The sequence below is a fragment of the Syngnathoides biaculeatus genome, chromosome 14 (genome assembly GCF_019802595.1).
Source record: "Syngnathoides biaculeatus isolate LvHL_M chromosome 14, ASM1980259v1, whole genome shotgun sequence".
NCBI classification, from domain to species: Eukaryota; Metazoa; Chordata; class Actinopteri; order Syngnathiformes; family Syngnathidae; genus Syngnathoides; species Syngnathoides biaculeatus.
The window spans coordinates 8471090-8485715 of NC_084653.1; the positions used below are offsets into that span (position 1 = coordinate 8471090).

The 14626-nt window shown below is 40.7% G+C and overlaps 1 protein-coding gene across 1 annotated transcript in view; it reads left to right on the forward strand.

Annotated features, from left to right (window-relative positions):
* Nucleotides 1-2204: 2204 nt before the first annotated feature.
* The window catches only part of ints6 (integrator complex subunit 6), a 32854-nt gene continuing 20432 nt past the window's right edge, over nt 2205-14626 (forward strand). The window contains exons 1-5 of the mRNA XM_061841562.1: nt 2205-2699; nt 2827-2904; nt 4364-4513; nt 11114-11203; nt 11315-11498. Of these exons, the coding sequence (XP_061697546.1) occupies nt 2589-2699; nt 2827-2904; nt 4364-4513; nt 11114-11203; nt 11315-11498 (613 nt within the window). The 5' untranslated portion in view covers nt 2205-2588. The remainder of the gene's footprint in view (nt 2700-2826; nt 2905-4363; nt 4514-11113; nt 11204-11314; nt 11499-14626) is intronic.

Sequence of the window (14626 nt, forward strand, 5' to 3'; positions counted from 1 at the left end):
ATGGTACCACTGCTACGACTTGTTCTACCATTACTACGACCACTTTCACCAATATTACTAATACTACTTTTACCGCTATGTTACTTCCATCAGACCACCATCAGTAATTTCTACCAAAAGTAGCACAATATTGTACAATCACCACGACTACCCCTACTGCCGAGACTACGCTGATTAGTACGATCATCCCTATTACTTACAGTATATTGCCATTAATTCCTCCAATGCTACCACTAGTTCTACTTCTTGAACAACTACCACAACTTCCTCTCCTACTACCTCAAGATTTAATGTCTGTATGTATGGAGACGCAAGAAGTGGAATCCTAACTTTAGACTCATTGAATACATTGTACAAACTTACCCTCAAAAAGCCCATGTCAACATGTTTTTAATTTTTTTATTTTTAACTTCCTCCTTTCTTTATCAGGACTATTTCCATTCCCTTTTACGTGGAAGTGGTGGTGTTTTCCAAGGAGGGACATCAGCATGTAAATTGTTTGTTGCACAATCGCACACGCCTGCTGCTACTGCTCTAGGGTCATATGGCAAATACAGACAGCCTCTACATCTTTTTTGCAAGAAAAGTCGAACGAATCCAAACGTTGTTGCAGTGAAATTCAAGATAAAGGCGTCATAAGACACATACGACTCCACTTCCTCTAAAAAAGCTGCTGCTGAGGCTGTCTTTTTGTATTTTCACAAATGGGAAGTGGAGAGGAGAAAACAAAGTACAGTGTTCTTCCGGTTGGAGGGTGTGTGATTGACGAATGACGATACAGTAAATGAATGTCAATCCCTCTGAACCACTTTTAGTTGCTTCACAAGATGCGTAGTTTAAGAATTTTAATGGCTTCACCGCGGACTAACAATCATTCTCCCTAGATTTAAACTAAAACAAATGCCAATACAGTGTGCTATCTGTGCGACAGCACTACATCGCTGCATCTTTAGTGAGGCATGAACACAAAAAAAATGTTCATTTGCATGCTTTTGAGTATTGTAAATAAAACAAAAACATGGAATATTTTGTGGGAAAGCTATCTTCATGGACAATAATTGTCATAAAACATCCCATTAAAATTCAGTGCCACAAATAGCCAGACAATTATGTCCATCCATCCATTATCCAAGCCACTTATCCACACAAGGGTCGCAGGAGCGCTGGAGCCCATCCCAACTAGCTTCAGGCGAAATGCAGACCACAATCTAGACTGGTCGCCAGTCAGCCACAGGGCAGATATCAACACCATCACTGAGCGGGAATTGATCCCACACTGCCTGCACCAAAGTCAGGTGTGTGTACCACAACACCATCAATGATTTCGGATAATTGTGTTTTTTTTTTTTTTTTTTTAATACAAAATTACAAAATACCAAACACATACCTGTATAGACTGCAGGGTGGCTTAGCTGGAAAGCATTGGTCTCACAGTTCTGAGGTCCCGGGTTCAATCCTGACCCCTCCTGTGTTGAGTTTGCATGTTCTCCATGTGCCTGCGTGGGTTTTCTCTGGGCACTCAGGTTTCCTCCCACACCCCCAAAACATGCAACATTAATTGGATACTCTAAATTGCCCCAAGCTGTGATTGTGGTTGTTTGTCTCAATGTGCCCAGCTATTGGCTGGCAACAACTTCAGGGTGTATCCTGCCTGCTGTCCATTGACAGCTGAGATAGCCTCCAGCACTACCGCGACCCTCGTGAGGATATGTGGCTAAGAAAATGGATGGATGGAATTATACCCCATTGTAAATAAGGAAAATTTCTCATCAATTATTTTTTTTCTTTCATAGATTATTGTTTTTAGATATCTTTAATTGTTCCCAAATAAACATGTGAAGAGGTTTTTAATTTCCATGTAAATTTTCAAGTGCACCTATCCCCACACACCTTTTCCATGTCTTTTCATTTGTATTTTTATATTGCTGTATATAAACCCATTGTATTGTCTGAACGAACTGGCTCTGGGTGACTGTTTTTTGCATTGTACCCCCCCCCCCCCCATCTTTAAATAAATAAATAAAATGGTTGTGTGGGGGGGGGGGGGGGCTTGCCTCTGAGTCGAGTGGGCATGCGCAGCCTCTCTGGAAGGCTTTGACCTTGTTTGGGTATGGTAATTGGGACTGGTCGAAAGAGCCAATCCGAGCACGGTGCTTGATGCATGTGATGCTGAGGAGGCGGAGCCAGGCAACCAGGCTGCCACTAAAACTGCTAGAAGTAGCTCAGCACGTCCAGTGTGGGGAGAAGCTGTGAGGGTAACTTTGTTACTCTGTAACTTCGGAATTTCCGCAAAATATTGTCCAAATTGCCAAAACCCCTCGTGATTTCATGGGCTGCCCATAGAGTGTGAGGTTTTGAGCTCAGTTTGCCCAGCGGGGGGCCTCGCCACTCACTCTTGTGACACTTTTTTTTGTGTACTGGAAAGAATGTGGGAGACTGTTAGCCGGCTAGCTAGTTAGCAGCTAGCTAGCCGAGGAGGTGACACGGGCGGCAAGCAGCGCGAGAGAACAAAAGATTTTTATTAGGATTTTTTTTTCTGTCTGTACTGACAACCAAGTCCATGCAGAACGTGTTGTTAGCACCACAAAATGCCCGTTTTACTTTTTCTGGTAGACACGTCCGCGTCCATGAACCAGCGCAGCCATCTGGGCACTACCTTTCTGGACATAGCAAAAGGCGCTGTTGAGACTTTTATGAAGGTACTGTACTGGCAGGACACATCCTGCTCGGCTCGAGTGACACATCCTCTTTTTCCTAGCTCAACCTGTCAACAACAAAAGAGAAACTGAAACTCTCGGATCTAAATCATCTTTACTATCTCCACAGCTCCGAGGGAGAGATCCGGCGAGCCGAGGGGACCGGTACATGTTGGTAAATTATGAAGACATTCCGTTCGGGATCAAGGTAGAGTTCATGTCGGCTTTTCACTGGCCCTCACTGATCGTGGTCGTGGTGATGAGTGCCCCCCCCCCCCTTTCTCAGGCAGGCTGAGTGTGTTGAGGAGAGGGAGGGGAGGGAAAAAAAAAACAAGAGTCCTCAGCTCAGGAGGAAGCTCGCCGTTCGTGCCCCCTTTAAAACATGGCCGACATTTTGTACAGAGCAGCTAGGAACTCTGGGAGTAATTTTAACAAGACATATTCTCGGCTGGGGGGGACTCACACACTACCACCAATTATAACACTAAACACGACTACTGCCGCCACCTCAACATTGAGTAACCATTGCTCTCACTACAACCATTACAGTTACAATTATAACTATGACAAACGAAACCACCATAATTAATATTGCTATGACCACTACTATCACAAAGAACCAAAGAAATTTCCATAACCAGTACTTCTACCACCACTGCAAAGTTAACTAAAACAATACTAAAACCACCATTACCCCTACTACTGCTCGCCCTGATACCTCTGCCACCCCGTTACCATCACTAATAATCCTACTACTAACACTACTACCAATACGAGAAGTACTTTTACCAAGACCATTTCTACAGCCACTAATAACATCACCACTAATAACAACCCCCACCACCACCAATATTCCTACAAGTACCAGCACTACCACAAATACTATTTACCTGTAATACCAACACCACTTCCAGTGCGATTAGTACTTCGATGAATACATATACTGTTACTAAACACCATTACTATTACTCCTACCTTGACTTGTGCTATTACCACCACATTACTGCTACCCCTAATGACACTCCTAATACCAACCTGAATAGTATCCATCCATTTTCTGAAATGCTTATTCTCAAAAGGGTTGCAGGAGTGCTGGCACCTGTCCCAACTGTTTTCAGGCAAGAGGCATGGTACACCCTGAAATGATTGCCAGCCTTAATACTACTATTACTAAAAGTACTATTACCCCTAATGCTACCACGACCACCCTTAATACTACCTATACTGCTATTACTACTACTACATGACACAACTAATACAATATTGTCACTGGTACTGCTACCACCACTTTTACATGTACTACCGACTACCCCTTTTTCTACCCCTAGTATCACTACGAGCGTGGTAGTGCAGCATCGATGCAGATAGGTATAACTGACAAAATAATAGATAGCTTATTTATGTGTATTTCTCCCCAGGGTTTAAAATTAATAAACAATTAATTTTCACATCTTGTAGTCATGCTCAGTAACAATGACTTACATACAATCCTGGTTGATAGAGATCATTCAAAATACTACATGATCTAAAATTAATTACAGCTTTAGAAGAAGCCACTTTCATAATGGCAGGAGCAAACTTGGAAAAAAATTGTTGATGGCAAAGGTTGAAGATGTAATGAATGTCATTTAGTGATGGTTTTTTTTTTTTTTTTTTTTTTGGTGAAGGCGGGGTGGAAAGAGAGCCACGCCACGTTCATGACAGAGCTGAGGAACCTTCAGGCCACCGGCCTCACCAGCGTGGGCCAGTCTTTGAGGACTGCCTTTGACCTGCTCAATCTCAATAGACTAGTGACTGGCATTGACAACTACGGGCAGGTAGGTGGCCCTCAAGAGCCACAAGTCCCTAAAACACCCAAACCCCTGCCCAACCCTTACCCAAAGTCCTCCAAGCATCAACGACTCACATACTGTGACAAACACACACTGACTTGAGTATCTTTCATGCATAGATAGGCCCCCCCACTCCTGATTATTAGCTGCTGAAATGATTTTTTTTAATTAATTACAGTATTGTTTGATCAAACTACTTCCAAAATGACTACAATATACAGTACAGTGTTATTTGGTCCAATTACATCCAAAATGACTCCCAGCCAACAGTTGCACCAAATCTTTGAAGTACATTTGGCCTGTTTATGAGAAGTGGGACACATTTTGTAACTCGTAAGCCATATGGAAATACAGTAAGCCCAAGGTAAATCAGCATATGTAGAGGTCATACAGATGAGGTGAAAAAAAAAGGATAAAAATATATTTTGAAATGAAAGGGTATTATTTGCCATCATCATAATAGATTTTCTACAATCTAAATAATTTACCATATAAACAATATTTGTTCACAAAAGGTCACAGTCAGGAATGCAAGTATTTATATTTTGATATGAAAATAAACATTTCTACTGAATATAATACAGTGCCGTGAAAAGGTATTTGCCCCCTCATTTGTTTTCTAAATGTATCAAAGTTTTCAAATCATCAAACCACTTTTAATATCATTCTTAGACAACCCAAGGAAATATAAAATGCAGATTTTAATTTACAATTAATTTATTAAGGCACAAAAAATACAAACCATTCTGACCCTCTGTGAAAAAGTAATTACCCGCTGAACTTAACGGGTTTTTCCACCCTTGGCAGCAATAACTGAAATCAAGGGTTTGCAAAAATTTCAAATCACTGGAGGAATTTTGTCCCCTCTTTGCAGAATTGCAATTTCACCTCTGCCATATTGGAGGGTTTTAAGGTCACCACAGCATCTCAATTGAATTTAAATCCAGACTTTGACTTCGCAACTCCAAGACCTTAATTTTGTTCTTTTTTTAGTTTTTTTATTTTGAGCCATTCAGAAGTGGACTTGCTGGTGTGTTTCGGAGCGTTATCTGAAATAAGGAGAGGTCAAATACTTTTTCATGGCGCTGTACAGGAGGACATAAAAATATTTTTGCCTTAAAATGGTATATTTACCATGTAAATTAAGATATTTTCACACCAAAATGTTACATTAGGTCAGCGGGGCCAAACTGTCACCGGGACCATTCGCTGCCTGCTGTCCGTTTTTTTTGCAGCATATAGGAAAAAAAAAAAAAACATTTCACTGGCCCACAAGGCTATTGGGTATCAGTGTTGTTAAAGTGGAGGGTCGTGTCACCCGTATCTCCTTTGTACTGTAGGTGGTCCACCTGATAACTGCTTCGATTGTGGGTACTACTACTGATAATTTTTTTTTTGTAGCGATTTCCTAGATAGATTTACAACTAAAATGGGAACAAATTTGTCTTGATAATGCTTCAGGAATAACTAATCTATTTTTAGTCACAAAAATGTGATCCACAAGTAAACACATGACCTTTGACAAAAAGCTGTGATATAGCAGTTTCTCAAAATATTACTCGTGGTTCAAAATTTTTATTTAGTCGATAATTCTTTCTTTACCATAAAAAATTATTCAACCGCAAAAGTGATAAAGTCCAAAGTTCACCAAAAGTCCATTTTGTCAGAAAAATTCAGGAAAGTGATAGTTTCCCATGTAAGTTAAATATTTTACTATTAAAACACTATTTGTTCACCAAAATGGTAGATTAGGCTATGAAAGTGTTAGTTTTTGTTAAAATACTGCAATTTGTCCAGTAAAGGGGTATATTAGACCACATAAGAATATAAAAAAGAGCGACACCTCCTCTGTGGTGAGGGTCACCAGGCATCTATGCCAACTATCCCGCACCATTAGAGTAAGACAGTAGGAAAGGGGGCTTTATCTCAACTTCATTAGTAATGAAAGTAATGCATATTTTTTATCTCTGTATGTGCGCTGGGAGTATCCTTGCCCTTTTTGCCCACCTTTTTACAAATTATGGCCCCATAGAAGAAAGCTAAATTTTTTAGCGATGCTGGTCCAGCCAAAAGAAAAGCAATTACCATGGAAACAAATCTTAAAATCATAAAAAGATCAGAAAAAGGAGTAAGACCGACAAACATTGGTAAAGAGTTGGGCTCCATCGGTCGACCATGGCCAATATTATTAAGGACAAAGCCCGCACATGAAGGGTTCCGCCCCTAAGACGGATACAGTGATCACGAAGCAACTTTCTTTTTGTCAAGGAAAACAAAACAAAGCAACATTCTTCGATTGTTGCCAAGATGAAAAGATGACTTACGTTATGGGTTAGAGGATCAGAATCAACGTAGGCTTATGCTCAGCGTAATGTTCATTCAGGAAAAGGCACAGCATATTTTCCAAACTTTGGAAGCGCAGAAAGGCAAGGATGCTGAGGAGGAATTTACCACTAGCAGGGGCTACCTACACAAGCTTGCTTAGTAATAGCTAAGATCAGTTTCCTCTTCTTCTTTGCTATCCATCTCTCGTAATAACGGCAAGAACAGCAACTTTTTTTGAAATTTTAATGTATTTTAGTTTTTTTATATAAAGTATTTTGACGTAAATTTTGACATTTAACCATGAAATCTGACTTACGCAGAAATTCGGGTTATGTTGCCAGTGTAGGAACATCTCTCGTTCGTAGATCGAGTACTTCCTGTATTTGGTCACAAAATGCAATATTTGTGCTAAAAAAAACCACCAAAATAATTCACTGTAAAAACATGTTGGCACAAAAATATCTGGGCAATACGTGAGCTATAGTAAGCCATAAACATTGTTTGGCCTGAAAAGAGTAGAAATTGCCATTAGAACACCAACTTAACGAAAATCATCATTCTCTCACAAATGGACAAAAGTTCAGAGAAACAGATTAACTCAAAATGCTACCAAAACTGCTTATGACAAAAATGGTCTATTTTGTCAGGAAAATAGTATTTTGTAGGGATGTATTGATCAGATTTTTTTTTTTTTTGCATCCAAGTCACTTGAGTTTAATTATCTGTCAATACTGACTCACAATCTCATACCTCAGTAGTCCAAGGCTTAGGGGAAGAAAAACTATTTGAAGAGCAGTTTTGCAAATGATTTCTTCATTCTTGAGGAGCAACTTTCTAATTCCGAGGAGTATTTTTAAATTTTTTTTTTGCAGGTTTATTGCACAGGGCCCAAAAGTAGGGATTTAATTCTTCTTTTCCTTTCGGCTTGTCCCGTTAGGGGTCGCTACAGCGTGTCATCTTTTTCCATCTAAGCCTATCTCGTGCATCTTCCTCTCTAACACCCACTGTCCTCATGTCCTCCCTCACAACATCCATCAACCTTTTCTTTGATCTTCCTCTCACTCTTTTGCCTGGCAGCTCCATCCTCAGCACACTTCTACCAATATACTCAATCTCTTGCCTCTGAACATGTTCAAACCATCAAGGTCTGCTCTCTCTAACCTTGTCTCCAAAACATCCAACTTTGGCTGTCCCTCTAATGAGCTCATTTCTAATCCTATCCAACCTGTTCACTCAGCATGTTATATTTCTGCTACTTCCAGCTCTGCTTCCTGTTGTTTCCCCAGTGCTCCCATCTCTAATCCGTACATCATGGCGAGCCTCACCACTGTTTTATAACCTTTGCCCTTCATCCTAGCGGAGGCTCTTCTGTAACAGAACACCAGACACCTTCCACCAAATGTTCCACCCTCGCTATCTCTTCTCCCTGGAGCTTCACTCTTCCTCCTCCGCACCTCACATTCATGCACATACATTCTGTTTTACTCTGGCTAATCTTCATTTCTCTCCTTTCCAGTGCTTGCCTTCACCTTTCTAATAGTTCCTCCGCCTGCTTCCTGCTTTCACTCCAGATCACAATATCATCTGCGAACATCATAGTCCAAGGGGATTCCAGTCTAACCTCATCTGTCAGCCTATCCATGACTACCGCAAACAGCAAGGGGCTCAGCACAGATCCGTGATGCAGTCCCACCTTCACCTTAAATTCTTATGACACACCTATGGCACATCTAACCGCTGTTCTGCTGCCCTCATATATGTCCTATTCTAACATATTTCTCCGCCAGACCAGACTTGCGCATGTATTACCACAGTTCCTCTTTTGGTACTCTGTCATAGGCTTTCTCTAGGTCTACAAAGACAGAATGTAGCTCCTTCTGACCTTCTCTGTACTATTCCACGAGCATCCCCAAGGCAAATAATGCATCTGTGGAACTCTTTCTAGGCATGAAACCATACTGTTGCTCGCAGATACTTCTGTCCTGAGTCTAGCCTCCACTACTCTTTCCCATAAATTCATTGTGTGGCTCATCATTGTTATTCTTCTATAGTTTCCACAGCTCTGAACACCGCTTTTGTTCTTAGAAATGGGGACTAACACACTTTTCCTCCATTTTTCTGGCAACTTCTCTCCCACTAGTACTCTATTGAATAAGTTGGTCAAAAACTCCACAGCCACCTCTCCAAATTGCTTCCATACCTCCACTGGCATGTCATCAGGATCAACTGTCTTTCCATTTTTCATTCTGTTCAGTGCTTTTCTAACTTCCCCCTTACTAATTATTGCCACTTCCTGGTCATTCACGCTTGCCTCTTCTACTCTACCTTCTCTCTCATTTTCTTCATTCCTTAACTTCTCAACGTACTCTTACCATCTACTTAGCACACTACTTGCACCAGTCAACATAATTCCATCGCTATCCTTAATTAACTTTTAATTGCTACACATCCTTCCCATCTCTATCCCTCTGTCTGGCCAACCTGTAGAGATCCTTTTCTCCTTCCTTCGTATCCAACCTGGTGTACATGTGGTCATATGCCTCTTGTTTAGCCTTATTCCTTCCACCTCTCCTCAGTCCTCGCCATGTCCCACTTTTTCTTCGCTAATCTCTTTCCTTGGATGACTTCCTGTATTTTGGGGTTCCACCACCAAGTCTCCTTCTCCACTTTCCTACCAGAAGGCACCCCAAGTACCCTCCCTGCCTGCCTCTCTAAGTACCTTGGCGGCAATATTCCAGTCTTCTGGAAGCTCTTCCTGTCCATCTAGAGCCTGTCTCACCTCTTTCCGAAAGGCCACACAGCATTCTTCCTTTCTGAACATCCACCACCTGATTCTCTGCTCTACCTTTGACTTATAGTAGTAGGGATTTTATTAAGCAATGAAAATGCAACAATAATATTGTGAACTTGAAGAAATACCAATGTTAGTACTCAAGTACCCTCAAAACCCCCTTCTGTTTGGGTACATAATTCATTTTACCCACTTTTACTCTCTGACCTCCTAGGTTTTTTTTTTTTTTACACTAACATGACTCAAAGTGTACCCATTTATAGATTAGATGATCGTATACTGACCATATGTCACACAGTGACTACACTGCACAAAACGTTTAAGCACCCTGTATGTACTGTAAGTAACATCAGTGTTGACCATGTTCCTTTTCTGTGCTAACATTTACTAGATCAGTTCATAAAGTAGTTCATAATTCTAAAATTTTCCCCAAGTTCACCATTCCATAAATTTATTTTTTTTTTTTCTGTCAATATATTGCTTAGAGGTGATTAACCTAAAATACTGAAATTTCATTTCCTATTGTGGACCCATTCTGTCCACATGAGTAGCCCACTTCAGCTTTCAAAGTACAATCTCTAAAACATCACAAAAAAACCTGCTGCTTTTTTTTCCAAATGCGTAAACAAAAATGGGGCTTTTGCCCTTAATGTGCAAACAAATACGTTGCACACAGCACATGATAGGAATGATGGTGAAAGCACCGATAACTTTGCATTCCTTGCAGATCTGGCTGACAATATTAAAAAAATGATATATCTATATAATATTATATTGCGATACAAAATAAATTGAAATTTATGATATTGTGATTGGATAAGTGGTAGAAGATGGAGGGGAAAGATGCTACCACTTTTTTTTGCCATTTTCCATCTTTTTCTCTTGCATTTTTTTGATCAATTCAGCTTTGCCCTTTACTTGCCAGCAATCAAACTTCGCTTCCCTTCTACCTTTTTGGGGATGGCTTCCGTTTCGTCTGTCAAGCATGGCTATCAATCTGATTTGCAGTTTTCCTTTTTGGTGTATTAATGCGGATTTTCAATCCCAAATAGGGACACGAAACCGATTAATGCGAGCATGGTAGTGCATTATGGAGACGAAAGAGTACTGTATATCTAAATTGTTTTTTTCCTTTTTTAAATAAAAGAATCCTACCATACCTTTTTATAAGGGTTTAAGTCTATTGCTGCAGTGGTTCAAACTGAAATTTAATACATCAGGCGCAGCACAAAATATTGGTACATACAAAGTCCATTTTAAGTAAACAAACAAAATTTGCAAAGACTTCATTGGTTACGTTTTGCATTAAAATGCTGTTTTTTGAAAATAACACACTTTTGTCCAGGAAATTGTCATAACACATTTGTTCTCAAAAAGTTTAATTTTGATTCTTACCATTAAAACAATAGTTTACTCAAACATTCAACTTTCCCATGTGCTGTAATAGCCTTGCTTTTTTGTCGTTGTAGGGAAGAAACCCATTCTTCCTCGAGCCCGCTATCATCATTGCCATCACCGACGGCAACAAGTTGACCACCAGTGGAGGCATCCAAGATGAAGTTAGTACTGTCAGTGCTGATTAAAAGCCAACATTATATGTATAAAAGGCACAGTTCATGTGCTGTATATCTGGAAAGTCTTCATAGCACATTCATTTTGTGTTTCTCTAGCTCCATCTTCCCCTGACAACTCCACTACCTGGCAGTGAGCTGACTAAGGAGCCCTTCCGCTGGGACCAACGTCTGTTCGCGTTAGTGTTGCGCATTCCCGGCCACGCATCGGTGGAGCCTGAGCCGGTCGGTGGTGTCCCCTCCGATGACTCGCCCATCACACCCATGTGCGAAGTGACCGGAGGTAAGCAGACCTGAATCCTGTGACTTCACTTCATTTATGACTGATTCTATGTTCCTAATAGAAACTGCTAAAATAATTGTAGTAGCTCTTAGAACAGACCTTTATTGTCCGTTAGAGTTAAAATGAATTGAAAAAGAAATGCCTGTTCTCTATAGGTATGAATCTTTGTCAATATGTGCGTAGCTGTACTTACATGATGTTCAGTTTGTGTTGAAAGCAATTGTCGCTATCCCTGACACTAAAATCACTATGCAGTTAATTATCTGAAAGTGTAAAGCTACAATAGCTATGTTTAGACCGCTCTCTCACTGGCTTGGAACATAGTTATCGACCTTATTGCATCTCAGCTCTCTGCTGGTTGTGGCGACATCTCCAGGACATCTCTTGGACTCAGTAGAAGACTAACTGTGTCACCAGATGTTGCGGTGAAATTAAACAATCAATTTCATAGGAAACTCTATAAATAATCACTAAAACTTGGACTTTTTCCCCCAAATCTTATTTTGGAAATTTTATTAATTTTATTTTTATTTCATATTATTATTTCCATAATTCCTTTCAAAAAGTTAAACTTATAGATTATTAATTGAGGGCCCACGATTTGAACAATTTTAAGTGTTTTTTAGTTTTTTTTAATTTTTACATAACTTGGGTTTCCAGCTCACGAAACACACAAAATCAGGTATTCAAATAGAGTACTGTGACAAAATCATCTCAAATTTTCCAGGTTATAAATATTTTAAGAAGAGGTTCACACACTAATCTACTAATCCCAAAGCACCTCCACTGGAAGTGTTGCCACACTTACCTCGAAAAAGTAACATAATTACCGTAATTTTCGGCCTCCAGAGCACACTGGATTGTAAAGCTCACCCAGTACATTTGTAAAGGAAATACCATTTGTGTATACATAAGCCACACGTGTAAAAGCCCCAGGTGCCCACATTGAAACCCACATTGAAACACGAAATATTTACAAAGAAAGACGGTATACAGAGAGTTTTCAGTTTTAATACCTTATCTAATCTTAACATAGCAACAACACGGTAGCACCAACAGGGCTGGGTAAAAAAAAAAAAAACAGAAAAAAAAACAGCCATAGCAGCAACACAGTACCAACACGGTAGCACAGCATAAACAAACTAACGCTAATGCTAGCGCGGCGCAAACAGGGCCATTTAAAAAAAAAAAAAAAAAACAACATACTGGTAAAAATCACTGAAACGTGGCAGTAACACAGCAGCAACACGCTAGCACAGCGCTAACAGGGGCGGTTAAAAAAAACATCTTGGTAAAAGTCACTTCCTCGGCACATATATTCCGCTGGTCTCACTATTACCTTTTCCGCTCGAGTGCCCCCTTGCAGCCATTAGAAAAAATGCACAAATTAGCCGCATCACCGCATAAACTGCAGGGTTGAAAGCGTGTGAAAAAAGTCACAGCTTATAGGCCGGAAATTACAGTACTTTGCACATTGTCATCTTAAAAGTAACAAAGTTTGAAAAACATAACTAATTACTTTCACTAGCTGTCAAGTGGGAGGACTATCGCTTATCCACAGTATAGAAAAAAAAAATGCATTAGCTTTACCATCCCCATCACATGGTAATATTGTACGCCTCACATGTTACAGAATGTTGTCATGATATATTAAGTCTTAGGTAGGTATTTGCCCCACTGACTCACAACGTCCCGATACTGAGGTCAGCAGCCCATTGTTACCACACCGCACAGTATTGTTGGTGCAATGCTTCCTCCCCCTGAGACACTGGATGATGGCCCAGGATTTCCTCAAAGACGTCCGGAATTCATCCCATGGTAACACAAACTCCTTCCGCTTCCGGGTTTTTACCTCGTCAACCACTAAAAGTCCAATCCGCTTAACCAGCCGGTGACCATCAGCTGCGCCTATAGTCCTACAGCCCAAAAAGGCCCAGAAGACTCCTTATTTAGTTTGACAGCATTTCTTACAGCTAGTGTCCACCAATGGGTATGGAGATTTCTGCCACGATTGGGATGGTCCACTTGATCTAAATGTCCGCTGCCTACCCTGGACATGAGTGAAGTTCTGCTGGAGGTCGGATGCTTTTTGAAATGGGACTCTACTCGACATTCCCAGCAGACCCTCACAATACGTTTAGGTCTGCCAGGTTGGACCTCCATCTTCCCCCACCATTGGACCCGCGCCCATTTGGTGATTGGTTGAGGGTTCTGCCTCCTTCCACACCAAGTCCCCCAAGACATCCAGCCCCAAGTCTGATGACACGACCAGAAAGTTGATCGTCAAACTGTAGCCTATGGTGTCTTGGTGTGAAGTGAACATGTTGACCCTCTTATGTCCGAACATCGTGTTCATTATCAACAGTCCGTGACAAGCAAATAAGTCCAATAACAGAACACCACACAGGTTCTAATCAGGGAGACCCTTCTTCCCAATCACACACTTCTAGATCTCTCTGTCATTGTCCATGTGGACATTGGAGTCCTGGAGAAGAACGAGGGAATCCCGAGCTGGAGCACTCTCCACGGCCCCCTCCAAGGACTCCAAAAAGGGTGTGAACGCTGAACTGTTGTTTGGTGGCTATTATTTAAGAAAAGAAAAAAAAAAATTCTGCAACATGAAAGGACACATGAAAACCCATCATGGTCTCTACGCCAAGCAGAGATAGTTTGTGCCAGGGACCTCTGGTCTGATTGTCCATGTGCTTCTGTGCGAACGAGCGTGGGGCCTTTTGAAATTCAGATGCTCATGTGCATGAAGCTAAGATTTCTAATGGTGAGCCAGTAGCTTCACAGTCACAAATAAACATTGTGGCATTAATGGAATTAGTTCCAAAGCCTAATGCCACCACAATAATGGAATATTTTGAATTGAAGCCTGATGAATGCAGCCATCCTCCTCATGCCAATAAGCTGATAAGTTAAAAGCAACAATGCAAATACAAATGTGACAGCTTACAGTATACGATGCATGTGTGTTCACATTACAAAAATGATAACGTTACTTACTATTGTAATAGATGTAGCCATTGAACATGTTGACAGACTTTTGAAAAGTAGTACAAATCTTGCGTCAAAACAGGTTGCTTTTATCTACTTTATTGTAGCTCCAATTGCGGCGCAATCAC